Here is a 22,642-nt window from a genome sequence, read left to right as displayed (position 1 = left end):
TGTAATGGGTTTTTGTTTGTGTGGTTTGTAGATTTTATAGATTTATATCTTAAGACTTCTGAATATAAGCTGGATTTTTTCTTCATTATTATCCAAGAGAATGATCAGAGATCTTGGTGCAAAAACATGGAATAGGTGGGTAAGGAAAGAGTTAACAAAAAGCTGAATGAATAAAATATGGTAAAGTCCTAGTTGGGACTTTGTGTCCTTAGGTATATACGAATGTGTGTGCATAACCATACATGCATATATACTGCATAGTATGCACAGATATATCATTTCAGGTGTGGAGAAAAGAGATTACAGATACAGTGGATTTTAGGATTTAAAGTTACTATAGAATGATCTATTATTTATTCTTCTAAAAAATACAAAATATATCAGCCATGAAAAATTATAGAAAACAGTAAGATGACCACTAATGTACCCACCAAATTTAAAAGAAGTTGACATTTTGCATTTTTATTTCATATACTAATTTTTATTAAGGAATTTTATTTGAGGTTTAAACATGTATATGTGCATTTCACATTGGTGGAATAATGGAGCTGGTTGTGATTGCTATTGCTAATTTTTCAGTAATTTTAGGAGCCAACCAATATTACATTGGCCATTTGAAAATGGCCATAGTGGGAGTATTTACACCACAGAAGCTGAGACATGATACAAATCAACACTTTATATTTTTGGTTAAGAACTAGCTGTTCAGCATTTTACCAGCATGCTGCTGGTCTTAGTTTGCATAAACTTCTACATTGTATTTTATCGAATGGCCAAATCTCAGTGTATTCAGGAAAATTTGGATCTTTCCCGTATTGAAGTGTTCCTATATTGAAACGATTCTGAGTTCAGCGTTCTTGTACATTATCTCCTTGATCACATTCGCAGAGGTGATTCAAATGTAGAAATGTGGAAGTGAACTTCTGGGTGCTAGGGTATATACATCTTCAGATTTACTAGATAGTAACAAATTATCTTCTAAAATGGCTGTAATATTTTATACTTCCACTAGTAATGTTAGGGGTTTTGTTGCCCACATCTAACAGTATGAAATGATTTTTAAGTAGTGTGAAAGGATACCGGGGATACTTAGCATTTCACCAACAAGAGATGAGGTTGAGGACTTCTCTTTGCCCTTTGTGCTATCTTTGACTGTAGACATTTTAAAATTAAGGTTGAGGATCTCTTTCCATGGTTATTCGACGTATGCATTTTCTCTTTTTATAGCCTGTCCACTTTTTGATAGGGTTGTTTGTCTTTTTTCTTATTGAACTGTAGAAGATCTTTACATAACCTGGCTATTTATCTTTTGATGGATTATTTCCATGTCAAATATCTTATCACAGTTTGTGGCTTGTTTTTTTTTTCACTTTATTTATGATGTCTTTCAACATATAGAAGTTATGAATTTTATTATAGTTGAATTTTTCAACGATTTCCGTTATAGCTTACATTTACTGGTCTTGTTTGAGGTACCCTGATGTTGTAAATATGCTTTTCAGTATTTCATGTTGAAAGTTGACAGATGTGCTATTAACATTTAGGTTCTTTTGATTACTTCTCTTAAACGGTATAAATTGGCTGTCATCAATGCCAAAGAGATAAAGTTTGCAAAGAGTACAGATTTTGGTTTGACTTTAAATTATTCATCAGTATTTTATTGTCATTCTGTGGCCGGTCACATGCTACACTTTTAGAATACAAAGATGCATTGGGCATGGTTTTGGTCTTCTCATGGGGACAAACCTATTATATAGCACGTGCAGTATAGAATAAGGGCTAACAACAAGCTCCCATATTTATACTCTGGGCAAAGGAGGGCAATAAATTATATGCCATGGGGCCATTAACTGTTCTGTTAATTCATATACTCTGAGCTAATAACAATTTTATGGAAAATAGTAGTAATCTATAATGTCAGTGCTATATCCCTAAAGGATACCAGTGTTTATTTCCATGCTTTTTTGGGTTGAATGACAGTGGTAAAGATTTGTGGGGCTACATAGACATTTTCCTTCTAATTTAGGAACAAGAATAATTTATCACAGATCTCGGTTGCTAAGATGCTTTAGATTTATAGAAATGTTAAGAATCTGTTTTTTAAAGATTGGTTTCTGCTTGCAGAGACGAAATGGAGAAGATATACCAGTAGCCCAGACTAAGAACATCAATCACAGAAGATTTGCTGCTTCCTTCAGATTGCAGGAAGTGACAAAAACTGACCAGGATTTGTATCGCTGTGTAACTCAGTCAGAACGAGGCTCCGGTGTGTCCAATTTCGCTCAACTTATTGTAAGAGGTAAAGTTGCTCTCACTTCATGAAATTGCTTGGCTTTGTTAGAATAAAAGCAACCTTATAGATATTTCGATTGATTGTTAAACCTGCTTCTCTTCATCTCAAGTCACCAAAAATTATATCATATGGAAGTTCTGCTAATGTCTTAAGTAAAGTAAGTCCGTTGTACCTTTGTCGAACAAGGTTTCAACAAGTGTTTTTCACAGAAAGGAATCTATTTTAAAAAGCTCTAAGAGGCCTAACCCTGTAGAACACTTTATTCCGTATTGCCACCATCGAGTGTTGCATTTTAATTTTAGACTTGCTTTTCCTGTTTAAAATACCTCCACAGACACCACTTTTGCTCTTCAAAGCATTGTGGCCATGAGGTCAAGGTCAGAGTTTCTATCCCCATGGAGACCTGTAAATTTTAACAGTATCAGTGGTGGTGATGTTCACCAGTTCTGGGCCCCTAGAGGATCTTAGAAATTTAGACTTGCTGAGTGGTCTTTAGCTTAGCCTGACAAGTAAAAGTGCACAATGTGTATTAAATTCATTCAAAATTGACTGGGTCCCTGATATTATGAAACATACACACCAAATATACACACCATTCCAGTTTGTGGAGATAAAATTGTAAATAAAATACAAAGTCCCTGACCATGTAGAGCTCAACACTGAGGTGTATTAGGCACTATATAGAAAAATATTGAAAATGTATCAAATTATGGTACGTGTTATGAGGAAAAATAAACACTCAAAATGATGGTGATTAATATTTTTGTTCGGGTGATCTGGAAGACCTCTTTGAGAGGGGGCAGTTGAACTGAACCCTTAAAAATGAGGAATCAGGCACCTGGGTGGCTCAGTCGGTTAAGTGTCTGCCTTCAGCTCAGGTCATGATCCCAGAGCCCTGGGATCGAGTCCCACATCAGGCTCCCAGCTCAGCGGGGAGTCCACTTCTCTGCCCCTCCCCTGGCTCGTGTGCATTCTCTCTCTCTCGCTCACTCTCTTTCTCTCTCAAATAAATAAATAAGATCTTTAAAAAAAAGTAAAAATGAGGAGTCTATTTCCTTTGTGAAAATTTAGAGGAAATACAGCTCTGTTGAATAGACTCAGCATCAATCAATAATGACACAAATGAAAATAATTATAAACCACCTAAGTCTGCTCAAGTTTAGGAGATCCTAACAAGGTTGTCTAACCTGAACTGAGATTAACCCGAGACATCAAGACAAGATCCTTGTGAGTGAATCTTCTTTGAGATAGGATCTGAATGTTGAGAACCATGAGGAATGTGGTTGTGGGGGCAGGAATAAGAGAAAAATGCCAGCAGAAGTGCCAGGCAGAGAATAGGGCACGTGTCAAGGCCCAGAGGCTGGAAGGAGAACACGAGAGACATCCATAGTCAAGTAAATCTATTTTAAATGCTTGACATCAAATGTCTTTTACATACATTATTTCATTTTAAGATTTACTTGATTTTAATACTTTAACCTTTAATGCTTTAGAGAGAAGAAAATTGAAATTCAGACTATTTGATAATTGCCCAGAGCCACCAAAATCTAATAATTGACTGAAGCAGAATTTAACCCTGTGTTTCTTGACTCCTCATGCTGGGCTCCTTCTCCTCCACCACAGCTTTATCTCACATGATCATGATTAAAGGATGCCACTGGCTGTTTGTGATGTTTTTTGTCTTGGGGGAGCCTACAGATCTTTTTTTTTTTTTTTTTTTTTTTTTTTTTTTTTTTATGATCTGTTATTCACCATACAGTACATCATTAGTTTTTTAAAAAAAAATTTATCTTAATAGATTGAATATGACTCTGTATTAAATAAGATTTCTCTCGTGTCTCCAGAGTCAGCTCATATCATCTGCTTAAGTTCATGAAATCACAGTCCCAGTTAATTGAATAATTAGAAAATAGGATAGTATTTTAGTGTTCAGGGCTCAGGCAAAGTTCAGGTGGAGAGACGGTTTTTATGTTCGTAGATGCTTTTATACTCATCTCTCTTGAGCCTCTTCCAGCCTCTTTCTCACCTGAGCCTACTTTGGAAAGCCTGAAGGTGTTCTTGGCTATTCTTCAGAGTGACTAATTTGCTCTGGATTCCGGAAGTTGGGTGTGCTCTTGAGTCATCGTGCTCACTGATCTGTATGGTACTCTGTGCATTTGATGTGCAGAAACGAGCTGAAAGAGCTGGGGGCTTTTCATAGTGCAGTTAGAGTGCTTTTGAATACTGTGCAGTTATTTGTGTGTGTGTGTGTGTGTGTGTGTGTGTGTGTGTGTGTGTGTCTGTCTCTCTGCATGTGCATATGTATATGTGTATATATACATATATATTTATATACATATATATACTATTTTTGAGGAAGTGGTCTTATGGTGTATTCAACAGTTTATAGAAAGCAGGGTTGAAGCTTTTATCTGGGTGCTCCCTTTTAAAGATACATTTCCTTTTCTCATATAGCTGTTTTATGTTTGTGTATTTTAGAAGAGATTTGTGTTGGCATTACCAGATCTCTCTTGTTTATCTGAATCAAAAAGTAGATTTTATCATTTTATCAAAGCTTGGTTTTCTTTACCTGGAGACAAATGTATTATGGCTGCTCTGGGAGTTTTACTTGTGGAATAAATATGTCAGTAAGATTTATAAATGGAGACTCTTTGAATTTCATAGAAAAGTTTGACTCTTTTTTCTTTTTCTTTTAAAGTTTTGCCATTTAGCCTACATTTTGTTTCAGATTTTATATGGTACTTGTTGGGTTAAAATACAATGGTGCTTTGAATTTTGCTATCCAGAGGCCACTAACATTTTAGAAACATACTTTGATCGTTTTGGCAGTTTTATTTTCTTTTCAACATATTTTATGTTGTTATATATCTAATACTTACAGGTGATACTTTGCTTGTTGTTTTATTTGAAAAACGAATATAAAGGAATAAATTTTCTTGTTTGTCTAGATAACCACCAAATAAATATTGTTAACCAAAAAACCCACCCTTTGGGGTCGGCTGTCCTGGTGTTAAAACAGTGCTGAGAATTAACTATGGTGACAGGTCCTGTCTCTCATTGGCACTTTTAAAGCTGACATCCTGTTACATCGATACAAAAGATGGTAATTTTAAAAGAAATTTTTGGGGCAGTGATATGAATAGTTGTTAATAAGAGATGGCATAGTATTGCCTGTTGTCAAAAATGACCCAAGGGTAAGAGTTTATTAGTGCGTTTTCTCCTAAACTGAAAGTGACAGGGCATGCTTAAGGCTCTTTCGCTACTGTTTGTTACAAATGAAAATTTCACTGCAAAATTCTCGTGTTGAAGAGTATTGATCTCTGTGTTCCCACAGCCAGAAGAAGAAAAAAAAAAAGTATGCTGAAACAGAATTTACTTTGTCATGACTTTAGCATTGCTTCCAGATCATTTTGAGTAATGATAATGTCTTCAGCTTGTGGAAGCCAATCTTTATTGACAAAAAGTTTTTACAGAGATGAGATGAAGAGCAGATGTTTCTGCTCAATGTTTCTACAAAATTGAAGTGTAAAAAATGTGAAATACAGGTTGAAATGGCGTTTACAAGCTTCAAGCTGAAAGCCCTGACTTTGTAGCCTAAGTTGTTATAGATTCCCATCCTTTACCTCATTGGCAATCTTCTCCGTCCTTTCCCGCCTCTCTAAATCAAGGGTCCACTTACATTCCTGACCAACTGACCCACAATAAACTTCTGTGAAATTCTCTGTCTGCTGCAACTGACACTCAATTTCTATTCCTATTTGTTAGTTGTGCTTTTCTATCTATTTTTTTTTATCAGTGAAACTCCAGTTACGTTTTATTTAATGCGAAAAACACAGTTTTTGTTTGTTTATCTATCTTGTTGGTTTGATTTTTAAATTTTAGCACCAACTATCAACCATCGTCAAAATGCTCTGGATGTAAAAAGCATTCAGTTATTATTTATATCTATTCTCAGTGAATACTAGCGACCTCTAGCCGTAGAGTCAGTAGGGTGGATGTCTGTCCCCAACCTTCCTCTGCACAGTAGGTGTACCTGTGAAACAAATTTTGGTGTTTAAAATGATAAGGGGTTTGGATTGTTGTTGATACTTCCCTTTGTAAGAAAATAAAACCTAGCTTAAAAATAAGGGTATTTACTGACCTTTGTACCTGGAAGGTACAAGAGGTACACTTTAGGGTTGGTTCATTTAGTCATGAAAGATCCAAGTTCTTTCAGTTCTTCTCTCTGCAGTCCATAGTTTGGTCTTCTGTTCTAAACTAGGGTCTCCTCATGGTCATAGGGTAGCAGTATACTTACATACTTCTTTGGTCTCATTCACTTGGGGATAGAGAGATTATTACCTCCCACAAGTATCAAAAATAGTATTGTTGCATGTGGAGAGACAGTTGGAAGATCCAGTAGAGAATAGTTGTACATGGAATTCCAGAGCACAAGCAGTGTTCGTCAGAGAGACTTATTAATTCTATTCAGGTAAGGTAGGAACTGAGGAAGTATTTTAAAAGAATGTGCAAGTTAATTCTGAAGGACATACAGTTTGGAATTTTGTCGTGCCAAAGAAAGGTGTTATCCCGTCAGGAAAAGTGTGGAGTGGGATGCCAGCTCATTTGGTGAATAGCAAGCAGTTACTGGAATCACTTGCCCAGTACCAGTTACGCACCACACCGGAGAAGAAGGGAAGAAGTCCAAACTAACGCTGCATTTGCATTTGAACTTTTCAAGGTCTGCTCCTATCGAAATCATCTGTGGTTTTTGTTCCATTAGAGCCTGTCTAGTTTATCTTTGTTTGCTACAGCACCTGCCACAATATTTTTATAGAGACGATCAATACTTCTCTCTAGCAATTAATAAATAAAATTGTTTAGTTGAAGTCAGAGTGTTGACCCTGAAAGACAAAGGAAATGGAGGATGAGCCGCGGGCCACCTCATCTACACACGGGATGGAGATTTCTGGCACCCAGGAAAGGACGGGAGGACTGTTTTTTGTAGTGTCTGAATCGGGCTGTCTTCTACAAACTTACTAGTAAGGGTGACTTCAAGTTTGGCATGATTTTTTTTTTCACTTAAAAAATAATTTTGATATGACCAATATGTTCTACTCTAGTCTTTTTTGTATATAATGTTGAATATTTCATTTTAATGTTTTTATATTAGAAGCAAGGACATTTGGGAAGTGGAAAACATGACATACTATTACTTTTGTTCTTTAATGGTTAAAGGCCATGGAATTTGTAGCTTGAGTCCGTCAGCGTGTTGCTTAATACCACACACTATTGATTTTTAACTAGTTTTCAAAGCACAGTTGTCAGACTTATGCATTCATATAAAGATCCTTTTCCTTAATGGTGACTTGAAGATCCCTTTTCTTTGCTTCTATTGTGAAAACTAGTCACCTTGACAGGAAATTTGGAGTTATCTGGGAGAATTCAGTACAAATATCTGTATTTTATAAAATCTGAACTTTAATGAAAGTCTAAGAACATATGAATTGACAACACACTAATTTCCCCCAACTGTCCCTGTATAGTTAGGAAAGCACACGCGGGGGCGTAACCAAATGTCTTAAATTCGGAGGAGACCCCAAATGTTGCATATTTTAAAATTTTACTTTGCTACCCTTGAGTATGATAAAAGAAACATTTGGAGTCTCCTCTCATTCATCGTAGCTACTTGTAATTCAGGTGATTCAATGTACAAGGTGTCTGGTACATTTTTAAATTCTAAATGAGCAAAAGGATACTGGATGTCCTCATTTTAGATCGTATGTTATTACAGAGACTCTGTTCTGTCTGCTTTCGTACACCATTATTTCAAATACTTTTTCCTGTTAATTCCCTCCTCAGAGTTTCCTTCGGCTACTTCATGAAAATGGCAGCATGCCGCGCTTGTTTTACCCACGTGGTTATTTTCATGTTACTTATTTTGTTTGTTTTAAAAATAAAAACGCAATCAGAGTTCTTTCCCAAAGGAGTTTTGAGTGTATTTTCGTAGATGATTCACGTGTGGAGCTCTGCATAATGTTTAGCAGTGGAGGTGCTGGTCACTGTTTTTTGTAGTGAATCTTTGGGGAGTTTGCTTTTGTTGGAGCCTACTTCTTAAGAATTTGAGAAGGATCAAAGAGGAAGCAGGATGATTTGCATGCCAAATAATTCTTCCTGTGAACTCCAGGGAATTTGATTTCAGAGCACTGTTCCTAGGCCTGTATTTTGCTTCTGAGTCTCTCAATTCGGTTCTCTTGGAGTTTGTGATAAATGTAATTTGGGCCCATTTCTTCCAGAGAACTTACATCAACTTCATGAAGTTAACAGTGTCTTTGTAATCTATATTCCCCTCCCTGCTGACTATTTTTCTTTCCCTTACCCCAAACCAAAAAGGAAGCCATGAGTCAATTTGCAACTTTATTGGAAAATCAGCGAGCAGCCTTTACTGAGTACTTAAAACGGTTAAGTAATAGGCACCGGGAAATTGCGAAGAAACAGCAGACATCATTCCAGCTCTCAAGCAATTTATAATTTAATTTAGTTAATTTTATAGGAAAAGGTAGAATTATCAAATATTTTGGCCAGATCTTTGATTTTGGTCACATTTCTAACTCTGTAGAAAAAAAATAAGATCCTCCAACAAATAGAAAATACCATACCTAAGGAGCTATTCCATTAGAGCCCTTTATTAAGCACTATTTTGGCAAATAACGTACCGTGAGAGTCTTGTAGAACGTTAATTAAACAGAAGCTCTGTAGCTTACGGTTTGAAATCAGTCAGTGAGGCAGAGAGCTAACTCGTTGTATTGTTAGCCGTACAATGAGTGAAGATGGCAATGGAAGTGTTGTGGAGGGACTCGGGACATTACTTCATTAGCTTTAGTTCTTGAGTCTGTTCTGCTCTCCCATGATTTCATCTTCTAGAGAGTCAAGGGTAATAGGCTCCCTCACCAGTGTATGACTGACAGGTGGGTGAGTTTTGGTGTTTAGCTTTTTACAGTTAGAATAAACTGTTTACCATTGAGATGTTCACATCCTTTTAAAAGCTAGCTAACACACATTCTGCTTACTAGTAGAATGTCATCAGGAGCCTGACTTACTAAGAATACAAGCTAAGAAATACACAGCAAACAGAAAACATTCACAAAATGTTAGGTAGACGTCAAACGTTCGGTAAATCAGTCAAAACCAACTTGTTCAACGAAGTGTTCTCATATTACTGCAGAACGCACTTTTCTTTCCATCCGGGTTAATATAAATCATGTTATTTCCTTTTCTAAGAAACATTTAGTCTAGAAAGAATTAAAAAGAATCATAAAGTCAACACAAATAAGAACAGGTAAACATTTATATGTTGTTAGTCCTCAGCATGGACTGTGTTTACTTCATAGTTACTAGCTTTTATAAAAAAAGAAAAGTGGTACCATTTTGGTGTTAAACGTGAGGTTTGAGCACTGAGAACTGGACAGAGACTAAATAATTGTGACAAAATGCGGGCAGTTTTTCTTAACACATAAATCCTTGACAGCCTCTCCTTATATAGCTTTATCTAAGCTCCGATGTTTGTTTTTGGAGAAATCATGACTTACAGATGTGTTCTCATATCTTACCAGGTATAGGGAAAGGGTTGCTTCTAAATTTAGGATATAATGTGTGAAAATTAAACTTTGTTTTGCTCTCCATTTTCTGCTTTCTGAGCCTTAAACTAAGAAAATATTTTGCTGTCTTTCTGCAGTATTACACAATTTGGAATCAGATTTCATGGTTTCGGTACAGAATCTGTCATTGTGTTAAAACAAACAAACAAACAAACAAGGAATGAATAGTTACCTGTTCCCTTGTTAGAAGGAAATTTTCCCCACATGGTTATTTACATTTTCCTAATTGCCATTGGCATTTTCTTTCATCTTCAAATATTTATGGAAGAAACCATTGCTACTCTCATGTTACCATGTTTTTCCTCCAACAGCTTCCCTTCACATTAAGGAAGAAAAGAAATCACAGCTCTTTCCTGGTACAAAAAGTCTTAAATGAAATACCCCCTGTGTATCACTCAAACTTTATTTCCTATCACTCACCTCCTTCCTTAATCCGCAGCATACATATGGACTCTTCAAGCATACTCCTGCCTTAGGGCCTTTCTATTTCTTGTTCCCTCCACCTGTGCGGCTTCTTTTTTTGTCAAACATAGGCATGCTTTTATATTCTTACTTCATTCTAGTTTCTTCTCAGTGTTTTTTTCAAAAATACCTAACGGCCAAATGATAGTTATTTTCCAGAACAGGAGAGAATTATCAATTTTATTTTACAATTTTTTTCTCCAAAATTACTTAGCTCTAAGGTTTCAAAAGATCTTTATGTAATGTCTTATTAATATGAGCACAACAGATATTTGTACAAGACAGTAGTCTCGAATATCTTTGCATTGTCGAGTGAGATACAGTACTCAGAAATTTGTATATTAATTGACCGTTTCACTCATTTGTTTGAATTTTATTACATATCCTCTGGGGGCCCAGCACTTTCTTTACCTTCACTGCCATCACTTGCATCGTGTCATCTTCTTTTTTTTTTTTTCGTGTCATCTTCTTCTTAAAAAGGCCTCCTCTCTGCTTTGCCCACATCAGTACTTGCCTCCTTCAAGTCAGTATTCGCTTGGCAGTCAGACTGCTCAGACTACACAAAGTAAGACTGTGCTCCCCGGGTTCTGATGGCTCTTTGTTCATGTAACATAAATTCTAGATATCTCATCACAGGCTCCAAGGCCCACCTTCATCTGGTTCTGCCCTCTGCAGTGCGTTCTGCAGTCCTTTGCTCACCAAACTTCAGCAGCGCTGGCTTGCTTTCACTTGCTTTAATACAGCATGCAATCTTCTACCTTAGGACCTCTGTTTTTTCTGCCTGTAGTGTTTCTTCATCAGTATTCAAAATATGTCTGTGTTCCTAACATCTGCCTCCAACACTAGATTGGCAAAGTCAAGGACTATTCCCTTTGCTTATTCATTATTGTGTCTCTGTGGGCAGCACCATGGCCAACACCCAGTAGATATAATCAAATAATTGTTGAAGAAATGAAAAGAACATGGGTTGTAGAATGCCTTATGAAAGAACTGGCCTTAATGTATGGAGCAGAGGAGGACAGCCTCATTAATTGCCTTTGGTGGGCAGTTTCATCACAGCATTGATGGAGGGGTAGGATCTTGATAGATGAAGATAAGGAAGGGGAATTTCAAGCAGAGGGTATGGGAAAACACATGTTCTTGTGGACAGTGTTAAGTATAGCATAGTGTTTTCCAGGGGAAAATTCTGAGATGAGGCGGAAGGTGCACTTGGAGGCCTAATTGTGGAGGAATTTGAATCCAGACTAGGAAATATACATACATTTTGTAATCTGCTTTGGGGACTTTTGGGCGTTTTGAAGTAGGTTGCTCATGTCTTCATATCTGTCTCAGAAAACCAGGATGGGAGATGATTTGGAGAAAGGGTGGGGGTCAGTTTAGGGCGCTCTATAAACCATAAGAACTTGAGATGGTGAGGTGTCTTTGAGGGAGTATTTGGTGCAAAAAGCGAGTCAAGGGTAAGAGATGATGACAGCAGAAGGACAGGTCAGCCTGGGATAGTAGATGAAATATATGGTATTATGGACAGAAATCAGAAGACTTGTAGAAAAACTTATTTAACAGCATAGATCATAATTTCAGTTGTAAGCTTTTGGTTGTGTTACTAGACAGACAGTTCTAAAGTCTTTAGGCATGAGGGGAAAGGTTTTGACTAATTGTACGGTGTTGAACAGGGATTCAACACAAGATGAATTAAACAGTGAGCACTTAGTGCATAGAAACACTTGTATATTTGTAAGCTCCCATTTCATAGCCTTTAGCCAATAGTTTTACAGTTTTTTATGTTGTTCAACTTAGGATAAAAGCAGATGAATTCAATTAAATGGAAAATTTAGAAAGAGAAGCCTGTTTAAAGATGCCTTTTTTTCTTTATTCCTGACGTTATCCACGTATAAAAACCCACATAAAACATATCATGTGTAAATTTTTTTCCCCTGCTAGTTCAGTGCAGATTTCTGATTGGATTTGAGGCTAAGTGAAATTCTTTTTCCTGTCGCATGTAAAAACTTTGCACTTCGTAGAAATGAGGCAAGCTCTCTAAAGACTTCACTTTCTCTGCTCTTCAGAATTTGATTGCCCCTGACAACAATGCTCCTAGATACACCTTTTTCTTATATCAATTTTTAAAAACATGGGAAAGGGGGATTTTCTGTCTAAGACTTTTGGCCAGCAGCATTTCTCAATCCTGAAAGAACGTCATTCACTGCAGCAGGTGATTTAAAAATATTTACTTACGTGTAGATAAAGAGTTCTCATGTGCTGTAATTTTCTTATCTTAAAACCCCCACCAGGTATGACATTTCTTTGTATTGTGCAGGAGTGTTAAAAAGTAGTTACCATGACCAGACTTGTTGATGCATTGGTAATGATGAAAAGCAGGGTGTTTGGGATTCAACGTAGATGGCAGAAATGGAAGATGTCAGAGAAGCCATATATTAAAGAGAATTTGAATTGGAAACTGAATCCCAATCTGCCACTGGGAACATTTTGATCATTTTGATTTATTAAACTTTTATAACAGCATTCAGATGGAGCGGAATTAAAACCCTTTAGTCTTGGATAGTTTATGGCATGCCAACCACTATGTAACTGGTATCATTTTTGAAGGTTCTCTTAGCAATTGGTGAAGAAGGAAAAAAAATGGGTGTGAGAGATTTATTTTAAAAGGCAGTTTTCTTAAATATTATTGTATGTAACTTTAAATCCTTCTCTTTTGTTTGTGCTGTGTTAAGGATAAACGCATGTTTTGCATTTAAACATACTGAGTAGCTTAAAGTTCTGGTTTTGCCTCTCCAACATATCTGACACTGATTAATAGCCTTCAGATTGAAATGCTGAGTTTGTACCCATGTTATAGCTATCTCTCCTTTCCGGTGTTTGTACCTTTGCATGAAGAGGCATCTGTGTCTGTCTTTATCTAAGTTTGTCTTTCTGAGTTTTATGGATAAATATTAATACATATTAATAAAATCAAAATTCTCATGCAGTTTTGAAGCCTAACTTACGAAAGAAAATGAAACAAAACAATACCATTTCCCNNCAACTGTTGGAATTCTATGACTTGGGTCTTTGAAAAAGTATCTTTTGGCATCAGCAAGCAAGCATGAGTCTTTTCTGAACAGTGGCTCCATAATAAAGAGAAATCAGTTACTATTAGAGAAGCACTGTGGGTTAAAGGTATTACAAGTTCACACTTGGTTTTGCAGCCAGGAGAGGATACTTAGTTGTGAATCAGGAATGATGCAAAAGATGGATGAGACAGAGTTCAAGGAGCAGTAACGTGAAGGTCCAGGACTTTCGTTCCCACCTGTCTCTGCAGTAATGATGGATAGTTTGGTGGCAAGTAATAATACCAGGTGTTGAAAGATGCATCTCAGCATCTTGAGCCACTGCATACTGGCTGCCTGGTGCTGTTCGGGGGCACAGTGATTCCTGATTTGCAACCAAACGGGTTTGCTGCATTTAGCAACCCAGATTTTTGGCAGCTGCGAAGGAAGCAAGTAGCATATCAAACACTCCTGCACATTGTAAATTTAATTACCTCATATTTATGCATAGTAGTTGTTGACAGGATCTTGTAAGCTATGCTAATATGGTAGGTAATTTGTTACTCCAGAAATCACTTTCCATGTGTCTTCTGATCATTATCATGAAACATGATAAATGATCTAGCCCATGAGGTATAAATGAAAATGAAATGGATAATTGGATTCTATGTCTAAATTGTGGCTGGAATAGTTGGAACGACTATAATTGAATTTATCTCATAAAAATGTGTTTGGCAATATTTTAGTGACGTATTACCGCCTGGAACCTAAGGTGTTAAATGAAATTACTCTTGAGATGAATATAAAAAGTTTATAACAATTATTTTTTAAAAATACCAATACTGTAAATTTTCTCTTCTCTTGCCTATATATTTGAAAGTATCTTGTTTATCGATAATGGGTTTGAGCAATTGATACTGATAATCCTCTTTGGGTACTGAAAATAAAACATTTGGTTCTTGCCCATGCCTTGACAGAATATACATTGAAGTTGTTTTTATGAATATCTTTTATTATTAGCAGCACATGTCTTCCTGCTGTGTTATGGAAGTGTGCCCTCTTGCTGAATGTGTGTGGGGTTTTTTTGGATTCTTATAAGGGAATGTATCTGAAATGTGGAAATAAAATAGAATTTGTTTTAAATATCATCAATTTTACCCTTTCCTTCTCACTTCTCTTCAGTTCACTTTAAATAACAAAGTTGTTTTATTATAAACATAAAAGCATTCAATTTATTCACTGACTTTATTAACATTTTTGAGCAGTTATTATAGGTTAATCATCATATTTGTTGCTAATTAAAATAAAACGTATGGTCTTTAGGATCTTATAATTCTATATGTAGCTATGGGAATATCTAGTCTTGAAGTTATAACATTGTACAGTGTCAACGTTTACTTGATACTAATTCCTTCCTCTCTTCTACTTTCTTTCCGTGAGGGGTGAACAAACTGTTTACGTAATTAAAAAGAGATTTGTATCTTTCTTTCTTTCTTTCTTTCTTTCTTTCTTTCTTTCTTTCTTTTTTTTTAAGATTTTATGTGTTTATTTGATAGAGAGAGAGTGAGTGAGTGGGAGGGAGAAGGGGAGAGAAGCTGAAGCTCAGAGCCAGACGCAATCCCACAATCACGAGATCATGACCTGATTTAAACCAAGACTCGGATGCTTAACCAATTGCACCACCCAGGTTGCCCCAATATGGCTTTTCTTTTCAATGAAATGTGTCAGTAAGCAAGGCATGTCCCTAAAGATCTGGTTTTCCTGTCAAATTGTATGCTTAAAAATTTCCGTACTTTCCATATATATTGGTGATGAAGGTAGCTGGAGCACCAACTCATAAGCTTATTTTAGTAACTGATTGCTATAATGGGGCATAATGAACATGATTAAAACATTTATTATTTCTAGTAAATATAAATTAAGTGAAACAGAATATAAATGTTTAGTATAAGTTGTAATAAAAAAACAACTCACTATAATACATTTGCAGTGTGTGAGGTGCTGTTATAGAAGGTTTACATACATTACTTCTCTAGTTTCATGACAGCTCTTAATATCCCTAATTTACCAGGGAACCTGAGGTTGGTAGATAAAGTTGCTCAGACCAAGTGGCTCTAAGGGGCTGGCCTCAGATTGTAACCCAAATCTGACTCTAGAGCTCATACTCTTTCTTTGACCATGCCACGGTAACATCGTGTGGTATATAAACTAACTGAATTTACATACCGGTATTTAGAAAAATACTACTTGCATCAAGATTTAGATAGATATCAATAAGAAACAGATTTGTGAGTTTTCTTACGTTTCAGTCATTCTAACTACTATGTAACTGTGATTATTCAATTGTCATTTTAGAAATAGTGCATTGGCTTTAAGTTGCATGGCTACTGTTTTTAACTACCTCATGCCCTGACAAAAGTAGCATTATAGCTATAACCTACCATTTTATTTATTTTTATTGTTTTATATAACCTACCATTTTATAGCAGCGGTTCTCAGTAGAGGAGCAGGAAATGTATAACCCTCTTTAAATCAAATACGGGATCTTTAAAAAACTATGGTTCCCACACATCACTATCCCAGATTCTGACATACTAACAGAAATGTGCACACCCAAGCAAATGTATGTGCTCACTCAACTTAGATTCCAGCAAGCCTAGCAAGGTTTTGTTAGAATCTGGATAAGCTGGCACATGGGTGGTTTTAAAAGGCTAAGAAACTATTCTGATATTCCTCCCTCATTCTTCTTCCCCTCTTCCCTGAGCATTCTTCTTGGATTTTATACCAGGAATTATGAATTGCTTCTGTATCTCTACAAAAACTTCGGAAATATCTAACCATGTCTTTAATAATATCATATGGTTGTTTGGATTCCAAAGCTGCCCTGATTGTGGGGGGGAAAGTCGTTCAGAATTCAATAGCCCATCCTCTTTCTGGTCTCACAGTGTTTGGTAATCAAAGAAAGTCCATACACACTTACTGTTAATTTCACATGAATATTAACAACTTCAGACAGTCCCCTGGACCGCCCTTAGCAAGGTGAGCTTTCTGTGGTCCAACCATCTCTGATCAAGTCACATGAATATCTCAGACTCTCTGGCTTATTTTTTATTTTTAGTTTCCTTTCTTTGCAGATTACCTCTATTATCTTATTTATTTCAGCTTGGTTATAATAGGATTAGAAAACTTTTAATGTATGCTCTGGAGGAAGTTTTCTCCTTCACTTACTCTATTTTTATATTCAGGGTAAGGATGTGCTCAGACTCTTTATGTTAAAAGTCAAATCATGGGCCAACTTCCCTTATTCAAATACCTCACTTGCAGAGTAGCTGCATTTCCATGTTTGCTACCTGAGTTAAAATCTAGAGAGATGTTATTAGGTGAACTCACAGAATTTTTCTGTGAACTGACAGCGGCAATGCAATCAAAGTTTAAATAATGTCAAGACACTAATGATGACCTAAAACTGGCATGATTCTAGAATAATGTTAAATAAAAGGAAATTATAATACAGAGGTGCTATGGGCAATGTATGAATTGTGCAAAAATAGTATTCATATATAAATGAATTCAAATAAATAATTCTCAAGACCTTATAGTTACAAAGCAGGAAGTAAGTTTACCTGATGTCCTTATATGATGGAGCTACCTCAAAATATACTTAATATTCAGAGGTGACTGTGGAACTCAACTCAAGATGAATTTGACCCGTCTTAAAGGCAGGAAGATTTTAATGCCCAAACTTTTGCAGATAGATGTCCTTCTTGTTTTTTTTTTTTTTTTTGAAGACAAATATTCTAAAATTTTGGAAGTCAAAAGAGCTGATGCAATAAAGTGTAGAAGGAAAAACAGATAAATTAGTCTTTTTCAGTGATTTAGGTATTTTCAAGAGAAACTTTGACTAAATTGGATTTTGCCATGAATACTGCCTTAAAATTTTAAATCTCGGTTAGGATGAGATTCACATGTAGTAATGGTCCTGAGTTGTGTGTGGGGGGGTGTGTTTGTGAGCAGGAGATTTGGACCAATTAGATACACAATTATCTTTCTCCTTATCTATATTTTAATTTCTTATTTAAGTATAGTGAGATGTACAGAACACTGTATGTTAAAAAGTATAGCTTGAGAAATGTATAGCTTGATGAATTTTCACAAACTAAGTATACCGACAATCCACATCAAAAAGTAGAATATTGGGGCACCTGGGTGTCCCAGTCACTTGAGCTTCCGACTCTTGGTTTCTGCTCAGGTCATGGTCTCAGGGTCCTGGGATTGAGCCCTGCATGGGGCTCTGCGCTTAGTGGGGAATCTGCTTAAGGGTTTCTCTCCCTCTCCCCCTCCCCCTGTGTGCACACACACTCTCTCAATCAATCAATCAATCTTTAGAAAAAATAGAATATTGCTAGCACCCCAGAAGCCCACCTCCCTCCCTTCCAGTCACTCACCCCACTCCCTCAGGGTAACCACTGTCCCTGGCTTCTAATAGTAATGAGTAACTTAGACCCATGGCATTCTATAGTTATCTGGCTTCCCTCTCTTAAGTTTGTGAAACTCATTCCTATTGTTGCATGTGGGTCATGTGACATCATTGTTGTCAAATATTGTATCTGGTGACTGTGCTACAATTTATTCATTTTACTGATGCTAGGCATGCAATTTGTTTTCACTTTGAGCCATTTATAATAATTGTATTTGAATATTCTAGTACGTGACTTTTGTGGAGTAGGTGTACTCGTTTTGAGAGGATCCTACAGGTAAGTATTTCCACATAATAGGGTATGCTAATGTCCAGCTTTAGTAGGTAGTGGTTACAGAGCTTTTTTTTTAATTTGTTGTATTAATATAGAGTCCAACTTGAAGCATGAGCGTTCTAATTGTCCCATATCCTCCCCAACACTAGGTATTATCCTACCTTCCATTTTTAATTTTCTTATGTTCATTCTTTCATTTGTTCATAAATGCATTTATTCAGCAACCATTGATTGATTGCCTAATATGCCAAGCACTGAAAACACAAACTCAAAGACAAATAATGTAGAATTCTTACCTTCTAGGTCCTCAGTAACTAAAGAGAGAAAGAAATAAAATATATAAATAAACTTCAAGAAAAGTTGCTGGCACCATGGCTTAAGGAATGCAGACTTGACCATTATCCTTTTCCTCACACATAGTTGACATTTGAATTTATAAAGAGAATTTAGATTTACTATCATTAAAGTATCTATTTAATATGATGTGCATTTTTATATTAAAATAAACTAACTTTTGAAACAATATTAAAAATACCCAGGCCTGGGTGCCTGGGTGGCTCAGTTAGTTAGTTAAGTGTGGGACATCTGATTTCAGCTCAGGTCATGCTTTCAGGGTGGTGAGATCCAGCCCTGTGTTGGGCTCCACACTGGGCATGGAGCCTACTTAAAATTGTCTCTCTGCAGGGTGCCTCAGTCGGTTGAGCATCCCACTCTTGATTTCTGCTGGGGTCATGATCTCAGGGTCATGGAATCGAGTCCTGGAGCTGCATGCTCAGTGCAGAGTCTGTTTAAGATCCTCCCCCTCTGCCCCTCCACCCCAAAACAAATAAAGAAAATAAATCCTAAAAAAAAAAAAAAAAAAAGATGATCTCTCTCTCTCTCTGCTCCCACACCCCTTCCCCCACCGCCCCACTTATGCACTCTCTCTCTCTTTAAAAAAAATAATCCAGGCCCAAATTAGAGCTTTTATATTTATAACACATCGTTATGCCTTGTAGGAGTAGTATATCTGGTATACTTCTATGATTAATTTCTAAACAAATTTCCTTGACCTTTGCCCAGTGTCAAACTGTTAATTTAAAACTTGGTAGACAAAACATACATATTTGAAAATGAAAGTATATGGCTTTAGAACAAGAAATGGTGCCCTTCAGGTTATAAGAGGGAGATCTCACTTATCAACTTTAATACGTGTATCATTTTATAAAAATTTATGCCAAAGAAGCATATTTTTTCTCCTCTTTATAATACTGATAGGTTTCCTTACCCAATTCTTAGTTATCTTTAGTCCACTGATGAAAGTAATATTTACAAGATCCTTTAGTATCCATGAAAATGCACATTTTATACATTATTTTTTCCCCTAGCAAATTTTCAGTTGATCTGGCTAATGTTGCAGAAGGATGGAAAATTCCAAGTTCACAGAAAGAACAGATGAACAGTCTAGGTCAGTAGCCATTTCATGTCCTTATTTTTAAAAGGCATGATATTTAGTCAAAGTAGAATAGTGACGTTTCTTGCCATTTAGTAGCAGTAGCTGTGAAAGAAGAGCCCAGCCCCTTCTCTGTGTAATTGCTTTACTTACGGTCTTGACACACTTCATTTTACTATTCTGGAAACTTTCTCTTTCTGTGTACTGATGGTTCACAACTTGGGCTGCCTTCCAGTATTTTATGTTTTATATAGTATAATTTATTTTGATACTCTGAATGTCCAGATACCCCATTATGGTGGAAATAGGGGTGGTCAAAGGGAATGAAAATCAAAAGTCTCTTTCTGGTTGAGCTGTCACACCAGTGTAAAATGTCCTTCAGTTGGTAACCATTTACATGGTTAAGTATCTTTAAAGTGTCACCATCTTGTTATTTTATCAGATAGGTCTGTAATTATTCTTGTCTACCTATTTCCATTTGATGATAAAACTAGGTGTGGTGGTTTTGTTTTTGATGGCACTTTAACTATTGGAGACAGGTATTTTGTCCCTTAAAAGAAGGCTAATAGAACTGTATGATTAAAATAGGTATTCAGAAGTCCTTGTAATTATAGTGACCACATTGATGGCTCTATTTTTACAGCATTGCCTTTTTTTCATCATTATGCCAGAACACTCTCAAGTTACCCATAGAAACCTGCTTTTCTGAGTCCAGAAACTTCAGTAGAAATGCACAGAAATCTGTCCTCTAATCCCCTGTTCAGATGGCCTGACTCTTACCTATTTCCATCAGGGAGAGTTGCTCAGGAACCTGACTGCATCTGCGGATGCATTAAAAGTTCTCTATCTCCTGATTTAATCAAGGACATCTAACTCAATAGGGCACATAACTGTTTTTTGTTTTGTTTTCTCTCAAAATTGAGGAAATCTTCTGTAATTGCTATGTTATATCCTTTGTCCTTCGGAATAAATCTGTATTGGAAAGCTTTACATTACAAAACTGACTTGTATCTGTTTAAGCTAATGACAGTCTTTTTGCTGTGAAGATTTTTAAAGTCTCTGAAGATTTATGCTTTTTGAACAGAAAAGCATCCTAAAATGGTGACTGTTCTGCAGTTAGTGGTGCATATATAAAGCCTGTTATCTAGAGGCGTTATCTATAGGACTGAAGTTTTATTCAATTACTTTTACTATGTCATCACAAATTATTTTTCATTAAAAAAAAAGTTAATCTAGCACTTGTGTACATAGAAGGATATGCCTAGCTAAAAGATGGCCATTCTGTACTGTCCAGAGTCATGTAGAAATAACAGGTGGATAATAGTTCTCCTGATTAACTTGGAGTGAATAAAGTCTTGGATTTTACATGCCTGGGAACCAGGATCATTGAATAGTATCTCCTGATTCAGTTACTGCACTAAGTCATTACTTGCATGGCCATCTGTTGCTGGCTGCATATACATGAAAACTCCATGCATTGTTTTGAATTGACTTGGAATAATTACAAAGTACATATTCATAGTGAACATGTGCTTATTATGTGTTATATTATAAATAGTCAATGCAACAGAGTATTTAGACCTAGGGATCAAATTGGCAAACGTAGATTGTGTTTGGTTACAATTAGATATTGGAAAATTCTTCTAATTGCGTAGTGTTAAAATACCTTAAAATTTAGAGTTTAGGCTCATGAGATTTTTCCATGTTCTTATATTCTAGCTGTGGAAGAGTCAGGATATTTTTAAGTAATACTTTTTTTCGATTACATTAAACAGATTATATATACATGTACAGACATATGTATACCTGTGTGTACATTTGTATGTAGAGAGATAGAAGTATCTTTTTTTTTTTCCCTTTTAATTGCTACCTCTTGGTTTACTGGAGTCAGCCATTGTATCTTAGTTCATATTAATGTAAAATGAATATAAATGGTATTCCTCTAAACCCTTTGGCCTATAGATAGAATGGAATAATAGCCTGTAAAACCTAGGCATATTTACCAAGTTATTGTCATTGACAAATGTGGTTCCCCTTCTTTCTCTTAAAAACGTGTGTATGTATGTATGTATATATATGTATTACTCTCCTACCTCATAAAGGTGACTGATGAGATGGTGATATGATTACCATCTAATTATGGCCCTAGACTTGAGGGAACCAAACAGAGTTGAAGGCTTTTCCAGTTTTACTACTTACCTGATTGTTATTCTTGTAATCAACTGGATGTTCTTTCCTCTAAATGCATGAGCAGTTTTAGCTCTGACCGAGCTGAAATAAGGGATTCAGGGGGCATAAGAGAAATCTTCTGTATTAGCTTCTGACTCAATCAAAGGGATCCATAATTTCCATCATAACATATGTGGTTTGCTTCCATAGGGACTGTGGGACTGAAGGAGGCTTTTGTAAAGTTGTTCAATTATTGTAATAATTCATAATTCTGAACCAATTCATTGCATAGATATTAATGAGGCAGAGTCTAGTTTTTGGACAAAATGAGACAAAAATTCATAGTCATCACACAGTTAGATTCTATGGGTTAAAAAGCAAATAAACTTCACTTTTCAAAATCCCTTCACCTTTCCATATCCCCTAAATACGAACTTAGCCTTATTTTTACTTTCTGCTGGCAGATCTAAAATAGTGTGCTGCTGCTGTGCCTTTTTATTTCAAGCAGGTAATAAAATTATTGCAGCAGTGTTTTCAAATCAAGATGAATAAAATGCCATGGTAATGCATAGGAGATAAAATTCAGTATGCAAAATTTGTGGTTTCGTTGCTGAAATGATTCTTCTTATTTCAGCACTTTAGGCAGCAGGAGAGAGCCATGTCATTGAGATTAAATACTGTAATTCTACAGATCTTGTAGTTTAAAAAAAATGGATACATATCACACAGGGCTTGAAAGACAAAATAGCTGTTTAATATGAAGAGTGGCATATTTTCAGGATTTTTTTCCTACCCCGAATTAAATTTTGCTCAAGAAACTCAAGTTCTTGGTGTATTCTGATATTAGTGGA

At 36.1% G+C, this 22,642-nt stretch overlaps 1 protein-coding gene across 2 annotated transcripts in view; it reads left to right on the top strand.

Annotated features, from left to right (window-relative positions):
* PTPRK (protein tyrosine phosphatase receptor type K) overlaps positions 1–22,642 on the top strand; it is a 540,066-nt gene that overhangs the window by 289,866 nt on the left and 227,558 nt on the right. For both annotated transcript variants that reach the window (XM_040627788.1, XM_008691238.2), the window contains exon 6: positions 2,125–2,299. In XM_040627788.1, the coding sequence (XP_040483722.1) occupies positions 2,125–2,299 (175 nt within the window). The remainder of the gene's footprint in view (positions 1–2,124; positions 2,300–22,642) is intronic.

This window comes from Ursus maritimus, unplaced genomic scaffold (genome assembly GCF_017311325.1).
Source record: "Ursus maritimus isolate PB19 unplaced genomic scaffold, ASM1731132v1 scaffold_13, whole genome shotgun sequence".
NCBI classification, from domain to species: Eukaryota; Metazoa; Chordata; class Mammalia; order Carnivora; family Ursidae; genus Ursus; species Ursus maritimus.
This window is presented reverse-complemented; position numbering and strand designations above follow the sequence as displayed.